Source organism: Tamandua tetradactyla, chromosome 2 (assembly GCF_023851605.1).
Source record: "Tamandua tetradactyla isolate mTamTet1 chromosome 2, mTamTet1.pri, whole genome shotgun sequence".
Lineage (NCBI taxonomy): Eukaryota > Metazoa > Chordata > Mammalia > Pilosa > Myrmecophagidae > Tamandua > Tamandua tetradactyla.
The window spans coordinates 182,194,795-182,219,604 of NC_135328.1; the positions used below are offsets into that span (position 1 = coordinate 182,194,795).

Below are 24,810 nucleotides of genomic sequence, written 5' to 3' on the forward strand. Positions count from 1 at the left end.
GCCCAGACGCCAGCAGAAGATAACGGATCACGCTCAGAAAATTGAACATATGGCCCAGTCAAACGAAGAAACCAATAGTTCAAATGAGATACAGGAGCTGAAACAACTAATGCTGAATATACGAACAGAAATGGAAAACCTCTTGAAAAACGAAATCGATAAATTGAGGGAGGACATGAAGAAGACATGGGCTGAACATAAAGAAGAAATAGAAAAACTGAAAAAACAAATCACAGAACTTATGGAAGTGAAAGATAAAGTAGAAAAGATGGAAAAAACAATGGATACCTACAACGACAGATTTAAAGAAACAGAAGATAGAATTAGTGATTTGGAGGATGAAACATCTGAATTCCAAAAAGAAACAGAAACTATCCGGAAAAGAATGGAAAAATTTGAACAAGGTATCAGGGAACTAAAGGACAATGCGAACCGTACAAATATACGTGTAGTGGGTATCCCAGAAGGAGAAGAGAAGGGAAAAGGAGGAGAAAAACTAATGGAAGAAATTTTCACTGAAAATTTCCCAACTCTTATGAAAGACCTAAAATTACAGATCCAAGAAGTGCAGCGCACCCCAAAGAGATTAGACACAAATAGGCGTTCCCCAAGACACTTAGTAGTTAGAATGTCAGAGGTCAAAGAGAAAGAGAGGATCTTGAAAGCAGCGAGAGAAAAACAATCCGTCACATACAAGGGAAACCCAATAAGACTATGTGTAGATTTCTCAGCAGAAACCATGGAAGCTAGAAGACAGTGGGATGATATATTTAAGTTACTAAAAGAGAAAAACTGCCAGCCAAGACTCCTATATCCAGCAAAATTGTCCTTCAAAAATGAGGGAGAAATTAAAACATTCTCAGACAAAAAGTCACTAAGAGAATTTGTGACCAAGAGACCAGCTCTGCAAGAAATACTAAAGGAAGCACTAGAGTCAGATACAAAAAGACAGAAGAGAGAGACATGGAGAAAAGTGTAGAAAGAAGGAAAGTCAGATATGATATATATAATACAAAAGGCAAAATGGTAGAGGAAAATATTATCCAAACAGTAATAACTCTAAATGTCAATGGACTGAATTCCCCAATTAAAAGACATAGACTGGCAGAATGGATTAAAAAACAGGATCCTTCTATATGCTGTCTACAGGAAACACATCTTAGACCCAAAGATAAATATAGGTTGAAAGTGAAAGGTTGGGAAAAGGTATTTCATGCAAATAACAACCAGAAAAGAGCAGGAGTGGCTATACTAATATCCAACAAGTTAGACTTCAAATGTAAAACAGTTAAAAGAGACAAAGAAGGACACTATATACTATTAAAAGGAACAATTAAGCAAGAAGACATAACAATCATAAATATTTACGCACCGAACCAGAATGCCCCAAAATACGTGAGGAATACACTGCAAACACTGAAAAGGGAAATAGACACATATACCATAATAGTTGGAGACTTCAATTCACCACTCTCATCAATGGACAGAACATCTACACAGAGGATCAATAAAGAAATAGAGAATCTGAATATTACTATAAATGAGCTTGACTTAACAGACATTTATAGGACATTACATCCCACAACAGCAGGATACACCTTTTTTTCAAGTGCTCATGGATCATTCTCAAAGATAGACCGTATGCTGGGTCACAAAGCAAGTCTTAACAAATTTAAAAATATTGAAATCATACACAACACTTTCTCGGATCATAAAGGAATGAAGTTGGAAATCAATAATAGGCGGAGTGCCAGAAAATTCATAAATACATGGAGGCTCAACAACACACTCTTAAACAACAAGTGGGTGAAAGAAGAAATTGCAAGAGAAATTAGTAAATACCTAGAGGCAAATGAAAATGAAGACACAACATATCAAAACTTATGGGACGCAGCAAAGGCAGTGCTAAGAGGGAAATTTATTGCCCTAAATGCCTATATCAGAAAAGAAGAAAAGGCAAAAATTCAGGAATTAACTGTCCACTTGGAAGAACTGGAGAAAGAACAGCAAACTAATCCCAAAGCAAGCAAAAGGAAAGAAATAACAAAGATTAGAGCAGAAATAAATGAAATTGAAAACATGAAAACAATAGAGAAAATCAATAAGACCAGAAGTTGGTTCTATGAGAAAATCAACAAGATTGATGGGCCCTTAGCAAGACTGACAAAAAGAAGAAGAGAGAGGATGCAAATAAATAAGATTAGAAATGAAAGAGGAGACATAACTACTGACCTCACAGAAATAAAGGAGGTAATAACAAGATACTATGAACAACTTTACGCTAATAAATACAACAATTTAGAAGAAATGGACAGGTTCCTGGAAAGACATGAACAACCAACTTTGACTCAAGAAGAAATAGACGACCTCAACAAACCAATCACAAGTAAAGAGATTGAATTAGTTATTCAAAAGCTCCCTAAAAAGAAAAGTCCAGGACCAGATGGCTTCACATGTGAATTCTACCAAACGTTCCAGAAAGAATTATTACCTACTCTCCTCAAACTATTCAACATAATCGAAGTGGAGGGAAAACTACCTAATTCATTCTATGAAGCCAACATCACCCTCATACCAAAACCAGGCAAAGATATTACAAAAAAAGAAAACTACAGACCAATCTCTCTAATGAATACAGATGCAAAAATTCTCAATAAAATTCTAGCAAATCGTATCCAACAACACATTAAAAGAATTATACATCATGACCAAGTAGGATTCATCCCAGGTATGCAAGGATGGTTCAACATAAGAAAATCAATTAATGTAATACACCATATCAACAAATCAAAGCAGAAAAATCACATGATCATCTCAATTGATGCAGAGAAGGCATTTGACAAGATTCAACATCCTTTCCTGCTGAAAACACTTCAAAAGATAGGAATACAAGGGAACTTCCTTAAAATGATAGAGGGAATATATGAAAAACCCACAGCTAATATCATCCTCAATGGGGAAAAATTGAAAACTTTCCCCCTAAGATCAGGAACAACACAAGGATGTCCACTATCACCACTATTATTCAACATTGTGTTGGAAGTTCTAGCCAGAGCAATTAGGCAAGAAAAAGAAATACAAGGCATCAAAATTGGAAAGGAAGAAATAAAACTATCACTGTTTGCAGACGATATGATACTATATGTAGAAAACCCAGAAAAATCCACAACAAAATTACTAGAGCTAATAAATGAGTACAGCAAAGTAGCAGGCTACAAGATCAACATTCAAAAATCTGTAGCTTTTCTATACACTAGTAATGAACAAGCTGAGGCGGAAATCAAGAAACGAATCCCATTTACAATCGCAACTAAAAGAATAAAATACCTAGGAATAAATTTAACCAAAGAGACAAAAAACCTATATAAAGAAAACTACAAAAAACTGCTAAAAGAAATCACAGAAGACCTAAATAGATGGAAGGGCATACCGTGTTCATGGATTGGAAGACTAAATATAGTTAAGATGTCAATCCTACCTAAATTGATTTACAGATTCAATGCAATACCAATCAAAATCCCAACAACTTATTTTTCAGAAATAGAAAAACCAATAAGCAAATTTATCTGGAAGGGCAGGGTGCCCCGAATTGCTAAAAACATCTTGAGGAAATAAAACGAAGCTGGAGGTCTCGCGCTGCCTGACTTTAAGGCATATTATGAAGCCACAGTGGTCAAAACAGCATGGTATTGGCATAAAGATAGATATATCGACCAATGGAATCGAATAGAGTGCTCAGATATAGACCCTCTCATCTGTGGACATTTGCTCTTTGATAAGGCAGTCAAGCCAACTCACCTGGGACAGAACAGTCTCTTCAATAAATGGTGCCTAGAGAACTGGATATCCATATGCAAAAGAATGAAAGAAGACCCATCTCTCACACCCTATACAAAAGTTAACTCAAAATGGATCAAAGATCTAAACATTAGGTCTAAGACCATAAAACAGTTAGAGGAAAATGTTGGGAGATATCTTATGGATCTTACAACTGGAGGTGGTTTTATGGACCTTAAACCTAAAGCAAGAACACTGAAGAAGGAAATAAATAAATGGGAGCTCCTCAAAATTAAACACTTTTGTGCATCAAAGAACTTCATCAAGAAAGTAGAAAGACAGCCTACACAATGGGAGACAATATTTGGAAACGACATATCAGATAAAGGTCTAGTATCCAGAATTTATAAAGAGATTATTCAACTCAACAACAAAAAGACAGCCAACCCAATTACAAAATGGGAAAAAGACTTAAACAGACACCTACCAGAAGAAGAAATACGGATGGCCAAGAGGCACATGAAGAGATGCTCAATGTCCCTGGCCATTAGAGAAATGCAAATCAAAACCACAATGAGATATCATCTCACACCCACCAGAATGGCCATTATGAACAAAACAGAAAATGACAAGTGCTGGAGAGGATGCGGAGAAAGAGGCACACTTATCCACTGTTGGTGGGAATGTCAAAGGGTGCAACCACTGTGGAAGGCAGTTTGGCGGTTCCTCAAAAAGCTGAATATAGAATTGCCATACGACCCAGCAATACCATTGCTAGGTATCTACTCAAAGGACTTAAGGGCAAAGACACAAACGAACATTTGCACACCAATGTTTATAGCAGCGTTATTTACAATTGCAAAGAGATGGAAACAGCCAAAATCTCCATCAACAGAAGACTGGCTGAACAAACTGTGGTATATACATACAATGGAATATTATGCAGCTTTAAGACAAGATAAGCTTATGAAGCATGTAATAACATGGATGGACCTAGAGAATATTATGCTGAGTGAATCCAGCCAAAAACTAAAGGACAAATACTGTATGGTCCCACTGATGTGAACGGACATTCGAGAATAAACTTGAAATATGTCATTGGTAACAGAGTTCAGCAGGAGTTAGAAACAGGGTAAGACAATGGGTAATTGAAGCTGAAGGGATACAGACTGTGCAACAGGACTAGATACAAAAACTCAAAAATGGACAGCACAATAATACCTAATTGTAAAGTAATCATGTTAAAATACTGAATGAAGCTGCATCTGAGCTACAGGGTTTTTTTTGTTTTTGTTTGCTTGTTGGTTTGTTTGTTGTTGTTGTTTTTTACTATTATTACTACTTTTATTTCTTTTCTTTATATTAACATTTTATATCTTTTTCTGTTGTGTTGCTAGTTCCTCTAAACCGATGCAAATGTACTAAGAAACAATGATCATGCATCTATGTGATGATGTTAAGAATTACTGAGTGCATATGTAGAATGGTATGATTTCTAAATGTTGTGTTAATTTCTTTTTTTTTTCTTTTTTTCTTTCCGTTAATAAAAAAATAAAAAAATAAAAAAAAAATGAAAAAAAAAAAAAAGTTACAGGATAGATCCCAGAGTTTCTCATGGGCTACCATATGATCCTCCCATATTTTTCCTTCTAGTTGCTCCAGAACATAGGAGGCTAGAGAATTTAAATACTTTTTTATCATCACAATTGACTTTTTTCCTTCTTTTTTTGTGAACAACACATATATACAAAAAAGCTATAAATTTCAAAGCACAGCACCACAATTTGTTGTAGAACATATTTTCAGACTTTGATATGGGTTACAATTTCACAATTTTAGGTTTTTACTTCTAGCTGCTCTAAAATACTGGAGATTAGAAGAGATATCAATTTAATGATTCAGCATTCATATTCATTTGTTAAGTCCTATCTTCTATGTATAATTCCACCATCACCTTTGATTTTTCCATACCTCTCTTTGGGGTTGTTTAGACTATGGCAATTCTAAATTTTTGATATTGGAAGAGTCTGTCACTAATATGGGGTAGGGAGATGGAACTATCTGATGTTCTGGAGAGGCTGGGCTAGGTTTCAGGACTTATCTGCACCAGAGACCCATCTGGAGGTTGTAGGTTTCTGGAAAGTTACTCTAGTACCTGGAATCCTTGTGGAATCTTATATATCGCCCTAGATGCTCTTTAGGATTGGCTGGAATGGTCCTGGTTAGGGGTTGGCAGGTTATAATAGGTAGCAAGGTCTACCTGAAGCTTGTGTAAGAGCAACCTCCAGAGTAGCTTCTCGACTATTTGAATTCTCTCTGCCACTGATACTTCATTAATTATATTTCTTTCCCCCATTTTGGTCAGCTTGTAATTGTTGATCCCACAGTGCCAGGTCTGAATTCATCCCTGGGAGTCCTCTCCCATGTCATCAGGGAGACTTTTACCTCTGGATGTCATGTTATTCCATCCCATTTTTAACACCTTGCAATAGTGGCATTCAATTTTTCTCCCTCAAGTAAAAACTTTCTTTTATTTAAACATTTAATCACCATCGTTATCCACTCTAGGTTTTACTGTGTTGTGCAGTCCCAGGTCTTAACCTCTACCTTTCCTTCTAGTGTCATACATATCCCTAGCCTTCCTCTTTCAACCATACTCACATTCAGCTTTATTCATTATACTTGCAATATTGTGCAACTCTCACATAGTACTATGTTACCCATTTCTTGATCTTTGCAGTCGGTCCTGTTGAATGTTTTGTACTCTTTCAGCATCAAGTGCCCAAACTGTACCCTCTTTCTATCTCTTGATAATCTGTATTCCCATCTTTGACTTTCAGAATTTTGCTCATTATAGTTGGCTCATATTAGTGAGGCTGTCCAGTATTTGTCCTTTTGTTTTTGGCTTATTTCACTCAATATAATGTCCTCAAGATTCATCCATGTTGCATGCTTCAAGTCTTTATTCTGTCTTACAGCTGCATAGCATTCCATCATATATATATACCAGTTTGTTTATCCACTTGTCCGTTGATGGACATTTGGGCTGTTTCCATCTCTTGGCAATCATAAATAACATGTCTGTGAACATCTGTGTGCAAATGTCCCTGCTTTCAGTTTCTCGGAGTATTTACCTAGTAATGGGATTGCTGGATCATACAGCAATTCTATATTTAGCTTCCTGAGGACCCGCCAAACTGCCTTCTAGAGAGGTTACACCATTCTACATTCCCATCAACAGTGAATGAGTGTACCTATTTCTCCACATCCTCTTCAAGTTGCAAAGTCTTTGGTATAAGGATATTCATTTTAGTTTTACTTGTAACAAGTAAGTCCCAAACACATATGACATAAATTATGATACCTCTATGGATCAGAATGCTATACAAGTATTTAACATAATATTATGGAAGATGATTTGATGTCATGGGAATATGTTCATGTTATATTAAGTTAAAAAAAAAAAAGTAAACTGTAGAATAAATTGGAGTTGCCTTTCTCCAGGTTACAAAACCATATATGCTACATAATTTCCTTTTTTGTGAAAAAATTCCCCTACATATTTTATTTCCCTACACTTATAGTGTAAAAATTGCTTCTACATATTTCTTATCAGCAAATCTTTACAGTATTGTATATAGAATTGGTTTTACTAATTTAGAGATGGCTCATAAAAGTTAAATAGACTTTTTCTTTGTTTGATTATTTGATTACATCTTTTATTTTCTTTAAAAACTTCACAATGTTATTTTACAGTTTGTTCTTGATAACTCCAATTGCTGATTCAAATTGCTTGATAATTCCAATTTTAGTCCTTTCAAAGTTCATAGTTAATGCTAGAGTCTCTGACTCAGTCATCTCACCTGTGGCAAGCTCCCAGCTTCCTCTCTGGAAGCAAGAACTGATATTATTGTTTGCTCCTTGACTAAGAAGTTTGTTCACCCTTCATCATTTTTAATTTTAACTCATTGTATGTTTGCTCTTGGGGGGTTTCTCTTGCTTTCTTGTGAGAAGCTATAAAAGGTATGTTTGTCATTTATTTAGTATCTAGTTGCCTTTTAACAGGAGGATAGTCTGCCATCCTGCTAGAAGAGTAGCAGAGACACTGCACCACACAGCCTCACTAAGTGAATTAACTCTTTATTTGTTCATTTACTTGAATGTTCATTCATTCAATAAATATTTAATGAGTACTCATACAGTATCAAGCCCTATGCTGGAGCTTTTGGTTTGAACTGAAAGTAAGTTTCTGAGCTACACAGCATATGTGAATGTCTGCATATCTTTTTAGTTAAACCGTATTTTCTTAAAATGTATGTAAATCCCTCTAAGCTCCCATATAAATAAGAAGCATCAGTTATGTAAGTTAAGAGAACTAAGAGAATCCCTTAAGAATAGTAATAGTAATTATAATAATTTTAGAAAAAAATATTTTGATAGCTCCTAATAGTAGCAGGAACTATTGGTAGCAGTTTATTGATTATATTGATTATAATGCCTATAGAGTACTTGAAAATTCTTTGAAGAAAATCAGCTGGTAAACATAAAATACCAACTTCATTCTAGTCTGAATTTTGTACCAGTCATGTTGGAGAGTTAGAAAAACAAATCCCAGAGTATGATGTTTCATAGGCAATCCAGTAATTCAAGATATTTCACTAGCATACCAAGTGTGTGACAGAACAAGAAGTAATCCTTGCCCTTAAGGATCTTGTTTGCCTGACACACATTCTAGTGCAAAAGGCAAAAATGAGAAAATAAACAATTAGAATACAGGGTGATAAGTGCAATATATAAAATCCAGTCTACTTCAGTGGGGACTGAGAGAAAATACTACTCATTACTAAACTGACACTGCTAGTTAACCCAATTATGGTTTAACCTAATAGAAACTGAGCTCTTTGCTCCTCTTACCTTTTGTATTGTTCTTCCTGATACTGTTGTTTTACTTTAGCTTCATTTTCTATTGCTTCTTTTATCTTTTCCTCCAGTTGCTTTTTTCCCAGAATACAAGCATCTGTGACACAGACCTTATGAGCATGTTCTAATTTCTGCTGCAGATCCAAAATCTCGAATGAAAAAGTTTACGAGAAAAAACAGTAAGAAGACTGATATATATTTTTTCCAATTAGGGAACTAATAAACATCAAACACAGCAGCACTAAAATACAGATATGATCTAAAGTAAACAGTGTGGTTAGATTTATTTTAATTTTAAAATAAAATTAAATCTAAATTAAATCTAAATAAATTAGATCTAAATCTAAATAAATTAAATCTAAAGAAAATTAAATCTAAATAAATTTTAATTTTAAAATAAATCTAAATAAAATTGCTTTAAAATAAATCTAAAATAAAAATTGCTTAATTTTTATAATATATGATATATTTAACATGTGTGTATGTATGTACATGTATATGTATAAAAGAAACTACATAGTGAACAGTTTCTTTCCCATTCTTGTCCCTTTCCTTCCAGTTTTCTCCCACCCAATAGGTAAGCACTGTTATCAGTTTCTTAAGTGACCTTCCAAATATTTATTTATGCACATATAAGCAAATATTACTACATAATTCTCCCTCATACACATATTTTTAAACATATGATGCCATACTATATATATTTATGCACCTTGCTTTTTTCATGACAGTACATCTTAGTGATTTTTCCAAATTATGTATACATATAGAGTTTTCTTCTCTTTTACAGATGGATACCATTCCACTGTGCAAGCATACCATAACTTACTTAACCAGATCCCTCCTAACGGAAGTTTAGGTTGATTTCAATCTTTCACTATTACAAACAATGCTATTGCAAACAAATCGGTTAAATAAACTGCTGGATATGGATTTGCTGGAAAAGTATTAACTTTATTTGTTTGGTTTTGATAGATAATGCCAAACTGCTCACCATAGGTATTGGATGAATTTACACTTACAACTGTAATGTGTGAGAATGCCTAATTTCTCTACAGCATGACTAGATTCAGGAATAATATCTTAAAACAAAGGTAAAAATTTCTTATAAACCAAGAGCCTATTAGCACATTTTTAGTCCCAATAATAGGTTTTTGAATGCTCTGGTAGAACTTAAAATATGATTTATGGATTCAAAAGATATAATCTTATAATTTCATAATTTACATATTAAACTAAAAGTGTCATTAAAAAATTTTGTCAGATAAGTAAATCTCCTCTTTAATTTATTTACTTATTTTTTTTTATAAATGTCACCTAAAATTGTACTGGTAATAGTAGGTGCTCAATAAATATTTTTTGAATGAATAGATTTCAGCAAGGTAGCTGTTCTGCCCCCAATATATTCCTAACTCAACAGTGAATCCTTTGGAATGTTTTGGTGCCTGATTACCTACAAACAAACCAGTGAATGCTAGTGGATGGCAGTCCCCTTTCTAGAGGAAGGGCTTTCGGCACCAACCCAAGCCCTGGCACCCAAGTCCCTGCAGAGTCCCACATACCATAGAAGAGGGTAAGAGGCAAATGATTCAAGAGCAGTGGCAATGGACAGACTGCCATCTGAGACAGAAAATTTGTTCTGTCTAGGGATGATTCTTGCTTAAAAATATTCAGTCTCAATTCAAAAGATGAAAGTGTTACCACATTGGATTCTCCATCAAGCACATAACATACGCCAAACTTTAGAAACTGCCACCCAACTTTAATACTGTAAGTGCATACATCTTAAGTATATTCAATGAAGTTTTATATGTATAACCACATCCCAGAGCAAGATACGGAATAATTCCAGCACCTCAGGAGCCTCTCTCATGTCCACTCCCAGTCAATACCCCTAAGAAAGGTAACCGCTATATATTACTATAGCTTAGTCTATTCATATAAATGGAATAACACCATATAAACTCTTTTGTGCTGGCTTCTTTAGCTCAAAAATTAGGCTTTCAAGATTCATTTAGTTGCTAGCATATACTTGTTGATGTTCACTTTATATTTATATGGTTTGATGTCTTAAGCTTGACTCATACTAAACCGCAGATCAAATTGTGTAACTGTTACATACTACTGTCACCTGGTGTGAGGCAATCTAAAATGCAGGGGCAGTATTTTAAAATGGTTCATTTCACAGCAAAAATCCCTATAAAAATAACAAAATAAAAATTATACAGGGTGGGCTGCTGTGGCTCAGTGGCAGAGTTCTCACCTGCCATGCCAGAGACCCAGGTTCGATTCCTGGTGCCTGCCCATGTGAAAATAATAATAATAATTATTATTATATATATATTTCCAATTGAAATGAGAGGAGAATACGTTTTTATTTTAATTTGGAAGCATAAAACAAAAACAAAAATCATATGAGTTCATCCAATTAAGTTCATGCTATTCCTTTAATGGAAATTGCCTTTTAAGTTTATGCAGTAATAAAAAACACTCAAATTTACTGGAATTATAGGAGCAGGTGAAGTCAAAATGAAGGAAAGAATGGGGATAATAAAGAAAAATAACTTAGAATTCTATCAACCTTACACCATATATGTTTCTTAAAATCTTTAGGGAAATAGGATTTCAGTAGCAGTGTTCAGTACATGCTATTTGAGAAGTATGAGCTTGTATGAATATAATTACCCTTTCCTCTGCATCAGCAACTTTGGATTTCTCCTGAGTCAGCTTTTCTTGCAGGTTGTTCTGTGATTTAATGCTCTCAGCTTGTTTAAGTATTTCCAGCTCCAGTTCTTTGATTTTCTGCTGACAGTGCTTCCATTCTGCTGTGAGTGAAGAGCACATCTTTGCACTGTCTTTTAACTTCTGCTGGGCCTGTTTTAGTTCAATTTTGATCTACAGGTGGGGGATAAATAAAAGCAATAAAAATAAGCATGGAATGAATGTGAATGTGAGCCATGGAAAGCAGATTTCAAGGGCATACAAAGCCCTCAAAGCTGACAAAGACTAAGGTCATATGGCTGATTACCTCTCTGGTGCTGCCATGTGTTAGTAAAGTTTGCCAATGTCTACGTAGCCAAATGATGACTGCAAAAAGGAATACACTTAGGAGCCCATGGTCTAAACAATTTCCATCTTTTCTTCAATCTACTCCCAGCTGGTTTTTCCCCCAGTACTCTAGTGAAACTGTTTTTGCCAAAGATACCACTGACTTACCCATTGCCAAAATAAATCCGGTGGAAGAATGACCACCTCAGTAGCATTCACTCCCTCCATCTCAGAAAGCTCTCCTCTCTTTTAGTCTGTGATACCAAACTCAACTGGTTTTCTCTTGTCTTGGAGTCTGTGATGCCTCTCTGCAATTCATTCCTGGTTTTCTTTGCAGACTCCTGTTTTGCTACCCAAATTCTGAATATATTGCACCATCCCAGGCCTTGAAAGTGGATCTTTCACCCCCTAGGGTCATTTCCATGACTTAAAATACATCTCTATGCCAATAACTGCCAAAGTGAAACTCCTTGATTCTGTCCATCTCTCCAAAAGCCTTTTTCTTTCAGTCTTTCTGACTTCAGTAAATGATGCGACAATCCATCCTTTTGTTTGGACAAACTAAATCACTCTTGGGTCTTTCTTTTCCATCCTTAGTCAGTTCCATTCATTAAGTGCATGCTGTCATGTACCTCCACAAACATATCTTGCGTCCATCTGTTTGTGTCAATTTGCCACCACCCCAGTCTAGATTCTCATTATCTCTAACCGGGGATATAGCAATTGCCTCTGCACTGGTTCTGCCACTTCCATTTTGCTCCTTTCCAATCTCTTCTCTACACTATAGCTAAAGCTTTCACTTAAAAACAAATTGAACCATGAAAAATCTTAAAACCTTCCAAAGCCTTCCCATAATTCTGGGAACAAATCCTACGTGCCAAGCTGGCCTTGAATGATCTGGCCCTTGCCTACCTCTTTAAAATCATCTTGCATTCTCCCTTCTTCCACTGAACTCCTGCTGTGCTGGTATTTATTTAGAATTTTTAACACACCAAACTCTCCCACTATTTAGTCTGCCAGGAATGCTTTCCCCTTTCCTTCCTCATTTGGTTCCTGCCTGTTCTTCAGGTTTTAGCTTAAATGTCACTTTGTCAGAGAAAACTTTCTAGATCATTTAATCTAGGAGCACTTCTTCATCTAAAATGCTGGCCCTTCATGGTTATGGAGAGGCTTATAAGAGGTCAAGTGGACAAACTGTCAATAAAATGCAGCTCTTACATGTGATCCTGCTAAGGGGTCTAGACTCAGGAATATGGATTGTGTTTGTTTTGCCTACCATTAAACCATCAGAGTTGAGATTACCAGCCTGTATATGATTAATGTTGAGTAAATATTTGTTTGTGTTGAATTATAGAACTGTACATAGGGGCTTACAGAAGCTAGTTTTCTAATATACATTTACAGAACTGAACCAAAATTAAAAGGATATATTATTTTACATGGTGGTTCATAAAATTTATATGAATCTATGGATACAGTTTTATATAGATTATTAAAATCAAGCATGTTTGGGGAATGCTTCATGTTAGGAAGACAACTTTATCCTTCCATGAACTGTACCTAGGTACAGCTGATACTTGATTCAGCCAACTATAATGGATACATCTATTAGTGATAAGTAAGTCTAGAGCCACACCCTGGGCAGGACAACCAGGGTTTTGACTCTAATCACTGAAATTTACTAAGTGCTAAAAATTTTAAATAAGAACATCAAAAGACTGTATAATTTAAAACTTTTTCTATGTACAGGTTGACAGCAGACATACCAGCAGCAGAAGAACAACTGAGCTCTGTGCCAGCTTAGTAGGGAAAAGTTAAAGGAGGAAGTTATCAGCTCACACTGTTAGCAACACCCATCTGTGGACCCTATCATGAGAGTTGAGGGATTTTATTTATCCCCAGGGCCAACCAAGACCCTTCAATAAAGGATGTGCCCATACAAGTTACCTTAAGGCTTTCTTCCTGAAGCAAGCTATTATGTTGCTTTAAATCCAAGTTCTTTCCCCGCTCATATCGAAGCTCTTTTTCAGCTGAGTTGCACAGAGTCTGGAGCCGGTGCAAATTCTGACGAAGTTGCTGTAGTTCCTCTTGCTGCTGATATTTTAATTTTTCTCCATTTGATGGATACTAAAGCAAACATTTTAAGGGAAACACAATTTAAAAGAATGTTGGTAAAACATGGGTTCAAACTGACAACACCAGACTTGTCAAAATATGATTATTTACATATAAATTGGGGAGGGGGGCTTAGTTTGCCTATGACAAATTAGGTTTTTACATTTATGACTAGTTGGTACATGTCCATATAATTTAAATCCTGTTAGGGTGAAAATATCAGGGAAATTATGTGAACAAAAGCAGTTAATCATAGACAATCAACTTTTCCATTTTTCACATCAATGAAAGGAAACAGAAGCATGGATAATTTGAGAATAAAGTATATATTAAATGGGGAGTTCAAGAGTAAATATGTGAAAAGGTAAATGTGAATATGTGTGTGCTGGCAAATGAAAGAGAAAATTTAGCAAGAGGCTTTTAAGTTCCTAGAGTTCCTCATTTCATTTCCTGAGGATTCTTCTCCAGTTATGAATCAACTGTAACACACTTTCCTATCAAGTCTCTCCAAAGCAAAGGAGAAGTAATTTGGATTTTCTATAAAAAGGTAGGCACACACAGGTATGCCAACTAGATAAAGAATTCAATCTTATCCAATTCAATAGATAATATATGTTTGGAGTTTCCTTTGTTCTGGTCCCATATAGTTCCTGTCCATGATTTTCTGAGAAGCCCATCTTGGTTCTTTCCTGAAGCAACACAAAATACCCAAGTCCTATTAGTCCCTTATTTTTTTATGCTGGTTTAATCAGAAAAGCAATCTAAATACAATTTGCTTGTCTTAGAGCTGCAAGTCTTTAAGAATCCCAGAGAAAATTCTTTGAGAAGATTACAATGCAATTATCAAGAACCCTAGCTTTAGAATCAGATGCATCTGGGTTCCAATCTTGAATTTACACTTACTAGTTAGGTGAGCTTGGAAAAATTACTTAGTCTTTCTACATTTTCACTCCTCATCTTAAAATGGGGATAATAATGACAACTGCCAGATGGAGTGAAGGGTAAGATAATGCATGCAAGCTCTTAGCATGATGCCTAGCACATAAAAGCACTCATTAATGCTACCCATGATCATAGTGATGAATATACTACTATGTGATGATATTGTGAGCCATCGATTGTACACCATGTATGGAATGTTTGCATGTTAAGAATGTTCACATTTGTATGTTGTTTTGGTTTGTCAATTAAAAAAATATAATGCTACCCATTACTGCTTCAGCTATCTAACATTCCTTTACTTTAACCACCTTCTTCCATATGAAAACAAAGTTCACATAATGACTAGAACTCCTTGATCATCACTCCAGCTTCTTATTTGACCATTATACAGCAATATTTAAACAATTAATAACCAGCAGCCCAAATAGCTATTTAACATATCAAAGGTAAAACATACAAAAGAAGCATCTCATTTTTATTAATGCAGAAAAGGCAGAGAATATTTTAGCCTATTTTGAAGGGAAAATCCAGAATGATAGTTCTTTTTGTCTACATTTCACAGTCAAATCACTTTGCAAGGGTGGAATTGCAAGCTATTTCTCAGGAAAGGTAACTGTTAAAGAAGCAAACAGCCAGCCAATCAAGTAGCTAAAATAAGGGGTCTCTATTTTTCCTCAAATGTAAATCACTCCCCTGGTAAAATGTATAAAAACTTATTCAGGCTACTAGGAATAATGTAAGAGAACAAAGTAAGCACTCAGGGGTCCTTACTGATCAATCAACAAATTGATTAAGCCAGTCACCCTCTCTAAGTCTCTGTTTACTCATATGCAAATTATAGGCAAAAGACCAGATAGTATCTAAGGTCTCTTCCATTTTAAGGAATTTTTTATTTTTTATTTTATTATTATTATTTTTTACATGGGCAGGCACCAGGAATCGAACCCAGGTCCTCTGGCATGGCAGGCAAGCATCCTTGCCTGCTGAGCCACCGTGGCCCGCCCTTTTTTTTTAATTTATTTTTTTAAACATGGGCAAGCACCAGGAATTGAACCTGGGTCTCCGGCATGGCAGGCAAGAACTTTGCCTGCTGAGACACCGTGGTCTTCCCAACTCTAAGAAATTTTTAATACTAGAAATCAAATATGAACAAAATTGGTATACTGGTCCCAATGGTAAAATCACTCCTATTGTGGAACTAGAGTTAAAGACTACTGGCTTCAAATAATCTCATCCGATGAATGTGGATGTAATGGACGCTATAAAAATCTGGTACCATTACATATGTGTCTCATCAAACTAAGTCCACTTGTTCTGACTCCATACTCATCAAATATCCTTTAGAGTTTGTCTTTCTTAGCTCTCTATAAGGAGAAAATGTACTCTTCATATAAACACATCCATAGGATATTTATAAATAATTATCAAAAAATAATAACTAATTGGCATTCTGATTTGACTCAATAACTTTGTAAGTTTGATTAATGTGAGTTTATCCCTAAGACATAAACCTATATAAACAGGCTAATATATCAAGTTTTTAAGCCTGTAAACCTGAGCATTAAACCCTGAGTAAATTCACCAAGATAATCTATGGCACACTGAGAGGGCTTTAGGGATCTTGCCTGCCAAACATTCACAGGATACCAGCTTGACATGCAGACAGTAGGCTCTTTTTGAATTTCTCAGTAAAGGATAAAAAAAAAAAATGATGTAGCAGTTAAAAGGCCAAGCTCTGGAGTAAGGAGACTTCAGGTTCCACCACTTCCTCAATGTGTCATTCCAGGCAAATTATTTAACTTTTTTAAAGTCTCAGTTTCCTCACCTAAAAAGTGGCAGCAATAATATTCCTGCCTCACTAAATTGTTTAATATATACAGGGTGTTTAGTATATATACGCCTAAAGCATAGTTAATAATTATATTAGGACAAATGTGAAGCTAGGTTATAAGCCTATAAAATTAAGATAATTCATGCTGGTTCTGGTTCATTTTAAGAATATTTGAAAGTAATATCTGGAACATAACTATCTGGAACACTATTGACTAGCAGAAATTAAGCTCCCAAAAGCTATCAGCAGCCACAAATGATGCTACAAAATACATATGAGCAATATAGTTCATATAACTTACTCATAAAAGATGCTCTCATAGTTCTTTTTCTAAGTATTTACTATTTATAAGTATTCTCAAAAGTGCAGTATCTAGCCTCAGTCTGTAGCTGCTGAAATTTGTACTTAATGAGATTAAGAAGATACACCACATTTGGATAGTAGTTACATACCATCTACTATAATCTGATAACAAAGGTGAAGACTGCAAAACTACACGAATACACACACCCTACATCCAATGTTTCAGTTTGCTAAAGCTGCTGGAATGCATTATACCAGAAATGGATGACTTTTATAAAGGAGGTTTAAGTTACAAGTTACAATTCTAAAGCCATGAAAATGTCCAAATTAAGGCATGAGCAAGGGGATACCTTCATTCAAGAAAGGCCAATCACATCCAGCATTTCTCTGTCACATGGGAAGGCACATGGCAATATCCACTGTCCTACCTTCTCTCTCTTTCAGCTTCTGGTTTCAAAAGGCTCCCTCAGCATCTGCTGGGGCATTTCCTTTTGCATCTCCAAACATCTATCTCTTGGTTTCATCTCTCTGCTCTGTGTGAGCTCTGAGCTCCCTTTCTCTCCATGAGCTTTTTTAAGGGCTCCAATAATCTAATTAAGGCCCACCTTGAATGGGCAGGGCCACACCTTCCCTTCATGCAAATAATCTAATTGAATCAGCCCACCTACATTTGAGTGGGTCACAGCTCTATGGAAACAACCTGATCAAAACATCCCACTCAACAATAAGTCTGTCCCCACAGATTGGATTAAAAAACATGGCTTTTCTGGGGTATGTAACAATTTCAAATCAACACATACAAGAACTGAAAAGAAGAGCAATCCATAGTCACCAGTGGGTCAAAGAGCCCTGCACACAGAGAGAGGTTCTGAAATTATCACTGCACAGCACACTGCAGGAAAACTTCTGTCCAAAATGTTTCCTTCCTTGCCCACTTAAAGGGTTAAGTGAAATAATGTGTGCAACAGTGCTTTGGGAAATGTAAAACTCAAAAATACACATTATTTTTTTCCCATTTGGGTCACATCTATCTTGTTCATTGCTGCAAATGCCTTAGCATGGGGCCTGCCATATCATAGGTATTCAATTAATATTGAATAAACAAATAACAGAATTCAGAGTTTCTTCAATAATTAAGGGTTATTATCATGGAAAACAATTACTGGACTGCACTAGAATTTAGTGAAATCCTATGAGGTTACATGGTACATAGGACTATTTGCCCTTCTACAAAGTGGCAATTCACCTTCTTCCCCTTAAATTTTTTCTATATTTGATAGTTTTTCTACCTCTTTCTTTGGTGTTAAGAGATGATTCTTCAAAAAATGGGAAAAGGTAAATTAAGCAAAATCAATAAATTAATCAGCGTACTACTTCTCATACTTTAAAAGTACAGTACACTGATCATTTTAAGCTCTGAAATGAAAATAATATAATCTTTGTGACCAGTGTGTTCAGCCTCTGCTTGATCTCCCTACACTGACCCAATATTCAATAAAGGGACTGTGTAAGCTATTATAATAACCTCTTTTCGAATATTTAGTGTCATATTTCCCTTTGTTCTTCTGAACAAATCCAATTTTCTTTGAAATGTTTATCTGAATCTCTTTTTTGGTTATATATTTTCCTTGTTTAGTATAACTTGCCTAGTTTTCAAACTATGTATCTGGATTCTTTTCAAATAATTTTTTTTTTACTTCCTTTACTGTTATTCTTCCTTTTCCACCCCTAAATGTATACTTAAGTATTTCTTAAATGCATATCATCAACCTTTTGAAGTTTGTTTACTTTTGAGCAAAAAGGTCTCCCTTCTCTGTGGATCTCTAAATAATTTCTGGAAAAAATATGAGTGGAGAGATCTTGGATTGCTTGAGAAACAAACAAGAGGTGGATGCTAGCCACTCTGTCATTTCTCCTGCAGGCAGGTCTCTATTAAATAATAAAAGCATATTTAAAATAATCCCTAGTCTGTGGTCATCCCTCCCTTCCTCAAAACAAAACAAAACAAAACAAAAAAACCAAAGCACTTTGTACACGTAAATTACACCCCAGGAATAGAAAAGGTGGTACATATGCTGCCATTCCTTATCCTACCTGCACGTGGCAGACACTGACAATCAATCATAATTTTTTTTTTTTTTGGTTTGCTCAGCTTAGATGGAGTCTAAGAATACTTTACAAATAATAACTTGATGAACTTAGTTTAGATTTTAGTTGCTATTTTATTACTCTTCAGGCTATTCTTATATTAGAGATATCAAATTTAGGCTTCTATCCATAGTTGATCATAGCAAACGGATCCAGTCAGAGCATTTGTTTATAGCACCTACCTGAATGCTAATGTCATCTGAAATATCCCCAGAACTCTGAGACTGGAGGAGACTCTGATTCATGTGGCTCAGCTCTTCTCTAAGCCTCACAACTTCCTGAGGCTTCATGGTCAACTGGCGTTCTTCATCTTTCAAATCTTGATTCTGTTGTGAGTACTCCTCCTTCTGCCCCTCTCTTGGAATAGTGCCCTCCTTTACTGATTCCTCTGGAATTTCCTTCTGCTTACTTTCTCCTAATTCTGGACTTGATGCAAATATAACAATAAAAAACTATCAAAATGCTCAGTATAGAGAGGCAGAATATGGAGAAAGCAATCTACAAGTCACAAAAGTACTGCAAGCGAGATTTTCAAATTCTACAGCACAGAAGTTACCTTATTATTATAAATAAACTTTTTAAAAACAAGTGAATCATATTTTTACTTGCATTAGGAGGATGACCTGTCATAGATTTTTGTCTACATCTAAACAACCAGTTTAAATATTTTTTACTTTTCAATCTACAGTTGTGGCATGGGGTACATACAGCTTGAAAAGATAACTAAGACTGAGGCACTTTAGCACCTAGTGTTTAGCAAACACTAGGACTACAACAGTATATAATCCCCACCCTAAGCAGTTTATAGTTTAGTGGGACTAAGATTTGTTAGCAAGTGATTAGATTAAACAATCGGAAGCCTGATAAATGAATAGTCACACTAGGCAAATGTATAGGTAGGGCATGTGCATGTATGTTGGGTGGGAGGAGATTGGTATAGAGAACAGGGAAGAACAAACGTGTTTCAGGATGACAGAATAAATAACATGTGTAAAGGCCCAAAAGCAAAAGAGAAAAGGTGCTTTAGAAAGTTCATTTGGTTGTGGTTTGGCATAATCAGTTGAGATACTGTTACAGCAATCCATGTAATAAATAACAAGGACTAGAACTAGAATAGTGGAGAGGGAAAGAAGTAATGCATTCTTAGAAGCTAATTTAGATATTTAGAAGGTTAATTGATAAAAATTTGTCTTTTACTGTGATGTGGTAGGTGAGGGAGAAGAAGGAATCAAGGATGACACTTGAATTTTTGAATGAGGCAAATTGAGGGAATGGATGGTAGACTGTTACCAAGATGGAGGGATTGGATGTAGAATGGAGATGTCAGTGGTGAAGATGCAGATACGGCACAACATGAGCAGAAACCTTAGAGTGGATAAAATGACCTAGTGAGAAAGCATAAAGTGAGAGGAGGAGATCAGTCTCTCTTTATGATCAGAAGCCTAATGAACTTGTAAAATACAACAGAGGAATAGGAGCCTTCAGGGGAGGCTGAAGTCAGAGAGAGAGGAGGAAAACCAGGAGAACATAATCCAAAGAAAACAGGGGGAGGCAATGTACCTCCAGTGGTTAGAGAATGTGAGTAAATAGTAGAGTGAACACACAAACATTAGGGACACTCAAATCAATAGGCCAAGCTCTTGATCTTGAGGCTTGCTCTTGTGAAGTTTATGTATATAGTGGAGAAGCTAAGCCTACCTATAGGTACACCTAAGAGTTACTTCCAGAGGACCTCTTTTGTTGCTCAGATTGGCCTCACTCTCTCTCAGCCCAACTCTGCAAGTGAAATCATTGCCCTCCCCGCTATATAAGACATGACATCCAGGGGTGAGTCTCCCTGGCAGTGTGGGAGATGACTCCCAGGGATGAGCCTGGCCTTGGCATCTTGGGATCAACATGCCATCTTGACCAAAAGGGGGGAAAGAAGTGTAACAAATAAGGTATTAATGGCTGAGAGAGTTCAAATAGAGTCGAGAGGCTACTCTGGAGGTCACTCTTATGTAAGCTTCAGTTAGACACTGCTACCTATTACAGCTTGCCAAACCCCAACCAAAATCATCCTGCCAATTCTAAAGAAATAGGGCATTATGTAAGGTTTTACAAAGGTTCCATGCATTAGGGTAACTTTCCAGAAACCTACAACCTCCAGATGGGTCTTTGGCCAGATAAGTCTGGAAATGCAAAGGGACCAGCCTCTCCAGAACATCAACTAATTCCATATCCCTATCCCATATTATCAACAGCCCTTCCAAAATGAAAAACCTAGAATGGGCGTAGGCCACATATACCTAAAGAGTGGGAGAAAGATCAAAGGTGATGGTGGAGTTATACTAAGAAGGTAGGGTTTAACAAATGAGTATGATTGTGGAATCATTATATTGATATTTCTTTTAGTCTCCAGTACCTTAGAGCAGCTAGAAGTAAAGACCTAAAATTGTGGAATTGTAACTCATACCAACTCTGAAATCTGTTCTACAACTAATTGTAGGGATGTACTTTGAAATTTATTGCTTTTTTGTATATATGTTATTTTTCACACAAAAAAAGAAAAAAAGTAGAGTGAACACAAAAAATTACCAGTTTTATTTTTATTCCCTTAATCTTAAATTTGTTTTGGGTACCTTGGAACTTAGCACAGCACACTTTACAAAGGTGATGATGCTCTATTCATTCAAGAACAAAATTTCACAGAACAGATCAAGAGCCATAAAAATGTTCACACTCTGACTGAATAATTGCACACCAATGAATTTACTGCAATGAAATAATTCATAAGAAGAAAATAGCTGAATAAACAATAATGTTCATAAACATGTTATCTAAAATACTGACTAACTGGAGACAGGGAAATAGCTAAGATAATTAAAATAAATCACTTGAAAATGATAAAGACTTCAGCAAAACACAAAAATATTTATCATATTAAATAAAATGGTGGAACACAAAGCAACATCTGTATGTCTGTACATGTACATACACCATAGAAAATGTATATATTTAGAAAATGCATATATTTCTTTACAGAAAAAAAACTGGAAGAAAACAGGAAGAAAAAATGTGTCTAGGAAGGTTTGTTCCTTTTAAAATTTCTTTAACTGCATAAAAAAGAATTAAATATTTTATTTTGAACTCAGCAGTTTTTAAGATAATACATTCAAATAATACAAACAATATGAGATAAAGAGAAAATACTTTAAAATGAATTTAAAAAAAAATAACAATGAATGTTCCCTCCTCCATAAATCCTTTTCCCTTTCCTACTCCCAATGGAAACTAATTATAGTTGAAGATTAAAAGAACGAAAACATATATCTCATATTTTTAAAAATGGAAAAACTGACTTCTACTTCTGGGAAGATAAAATAGACATAATTTTCTCTATTTTTCCCACTAATTACAACAAAACACTGACATTATATATAAAACAAACATTAGAAGACTTTAAATTATGAAGAAGTTAGACTGGATAGGGGACGCAGGACCTAAGCAATGCATGGAAGTGAGCTACTTGGGCTTTCCTTTTGCTTCATATATCCCAGACTTGGAGGTGAAGAAGCTGGCCACCCAGAAACACCAACAGGCACAGAGTTTTAAAAAAATCCCCCATAAAAGCCAATTCTTTCTAACTAAAGGACCAGGAAAGGTGCAGCCTAGCCAAACAGAAACTTTGAAATAATAAATGCTCTTCTTCAGCAAAATACCACAGAAAAAAACTGACTCCACTCCCTTACTTATTGGACTATAATGACGTATCTCCACTCCTCCCACCCACTTCCCCAGTGTGGCTGGGTTAAATCCAGCACTTTCATGCCTACCAAGCAGTAATGAGTCCTGCACACAACCTCCTCTCCCTTGCCCTGTGTCAGTGGAGACCACATAATTAGCTTGAACTCCCACTCTACATGGCAGTGATGAGGTTACTTTCTCGCTTTCCACTGGAGTGGTGTCAGAGGAGGCCTATTGAAGAGTTGGGACTTTCGCCACTGCTCAGAGCTAATGAGGTCATATCCCTCCCATAGTATCAATGGAGGCCATGTGGGGAGCAGGAACTCCCGCCCCAGCCAACAGTAATGAGAAGCCCCTCCCCACTCGGCTGTTAATGAGTAACCTGGACTTCCATCCTTACCTAGTAAAAATGAGACTGCACCACCCTTTTCCTGCTGAAGTGGTATCAGAAGCTAGGTAAACAGAAGGTTTAAATAAGCGCTAGAGTCTCACAATATAACAAAAAATGTCCAGATTATATCATTCATCATACCAAGAACCAGGAAAATCACAACTTCAAATGACAGACAAACAATAGACACAAGATAGGGATGACAGAGAGGTTTGAATTTAAGTACCTATCATAAAAATGCTTCAATGTGCAATTATAAACACTCTTGAAAATAAATGAAGAAATAGGAAGTCTCAGGCAAAAAACTGGAAGACAAAGAATCAAAGGAAAATTTCAAAACTGAAAAAGACAATAACCAAAATTAAAGACTCAATGGGTGAGCACAACAGCAGAATGGAGGGGACAGGGAAAAGAATCAGTGAATTTGAAGACAGCACAATAGAAGTTACCCAATCAGAACAACAGAAAAAATAGACTGGAAAGAAGAATTAACAGAGCCTCAGGGACCTGTGGGACTATCACAAAAAATCTACTATGACATAGAATCCTAGATGGAGAGGAGAAAGAGGACAGGGCTAAAAAGGTACTCAAGAAAATAATGGCTGAAAACCTCTCAAATTAGACAAAAGGCATATAAATGGTAAAATGAATGGTAAAAGGAAGACCTTCAAAGAGAAAGGAAATGATAAAAGAAAAGGAAAAAAAAGGAATCTTGGAGTATCAGGAACGAAGAAATAATGGAAAAGTAAAACTATAATTAAGTATACTTAACTTCTTTTGAGTTTCCTAAATTATGTTTGATAGTTGAATCAAAAATTCTAACACTGATGTCACTCTAAATGTTTGTAGAAAAAATATTTAAGACAATTATAAATTGGGGAGGGTAAAGGGACATTAAGGGAGGTATGGCTTCTACACTTCATTTGAACTAGTAAAATGGTGACATCAGCATACTGCATTAAAATATGCACACACACACATAATACCTACAGCAACCACTGCAAAGCTATACAAAGAGATGCACTCAAAAATCAAAATAGAATTATAAAAAGTTTTCAAGTAATCTACAGGAAGGCAGAAAGTAGGGAACAGAGGCACAAAAAATAGATACATCAAACAGAAAAGAAAAAAATGTCAGACAAGTCCTAACATATCAATAACTACATTAAATATAAATGGTCTAAACACCATTAAAAGACAGAGATTTGCAGAATGGATTAAAAAACATGTTGCAGATAAAAACTTACTTCAAATGTAATGAAATAGTGCTGAAAGTAAAAGGATGGAAAAAGAAATATTATATTAAAATTAGTCAAAAGAAAGCAGGAATGGCTATATTAAGGTCAGAGAATTAATACCAAAGAAAATTTTCAGAGACAGAGAGGGATAATATATAATGATAAAAGGGTCAGTCTACCAAGAAAATATTGCAATCCTAAATATGTACATGCAAAACAGCAGAGCTGTAAAATAAATTTATAAAAGTTGATAAAACTGAGAGTGTAGTAAATTAAAATAAAATAGTTTTTTTCACTGTCATTCTGCCTCAATTTCTCTGACCCTGCCATTAGTAACATAAATGGCTTTTGTATTGTCATAATGCCTCAGC

General features: G+C 35.6%; 1 protein-coding gene across 9 annotated transcripts in view; it reads right to left on the reverse strand.

Annotated features, from left to right (window-relative positions):
* The window catches only part of CCDC30 (coiled-coil domain containing 30), a 238,769-nt gene that overhangs the window by 87,894 nt on the left and 126,065 nt on the right, over window positions 1-24,810 (reverse strand). For 5 of the 9 annotated variants that reach the window (XM_077150015.1, XM_077150017.1, XM_077150014.1 and 2 more), the window contains 4 exons: window positions 19,267-19,510; window positions 13,693-13,872; window positions 11,383-11,592; window positions 8,692-8,846 (listed from right to left, as the gene is read on the reverse strand). In XM_077150015.1, the coding sequence (XP_077006130.1) occupies window positions 8,692-8,846; window positions 11,383-11,592; window positions 13,693-13,872; window positions 19,267-19,510 (789 nt within the window). The remainder of the gene's footprint in view (window positions 1-8,691; window positions 8,847-11,382; window positions 11,593-13,692; window positions 13,873-19,266; window positions 19,511-24,810) is intronic. The other 4 variants (XM_077150023.1, XM_077150020.1, XM_077150019.1 and 1 more) reach the window with 1 other exon arrangement.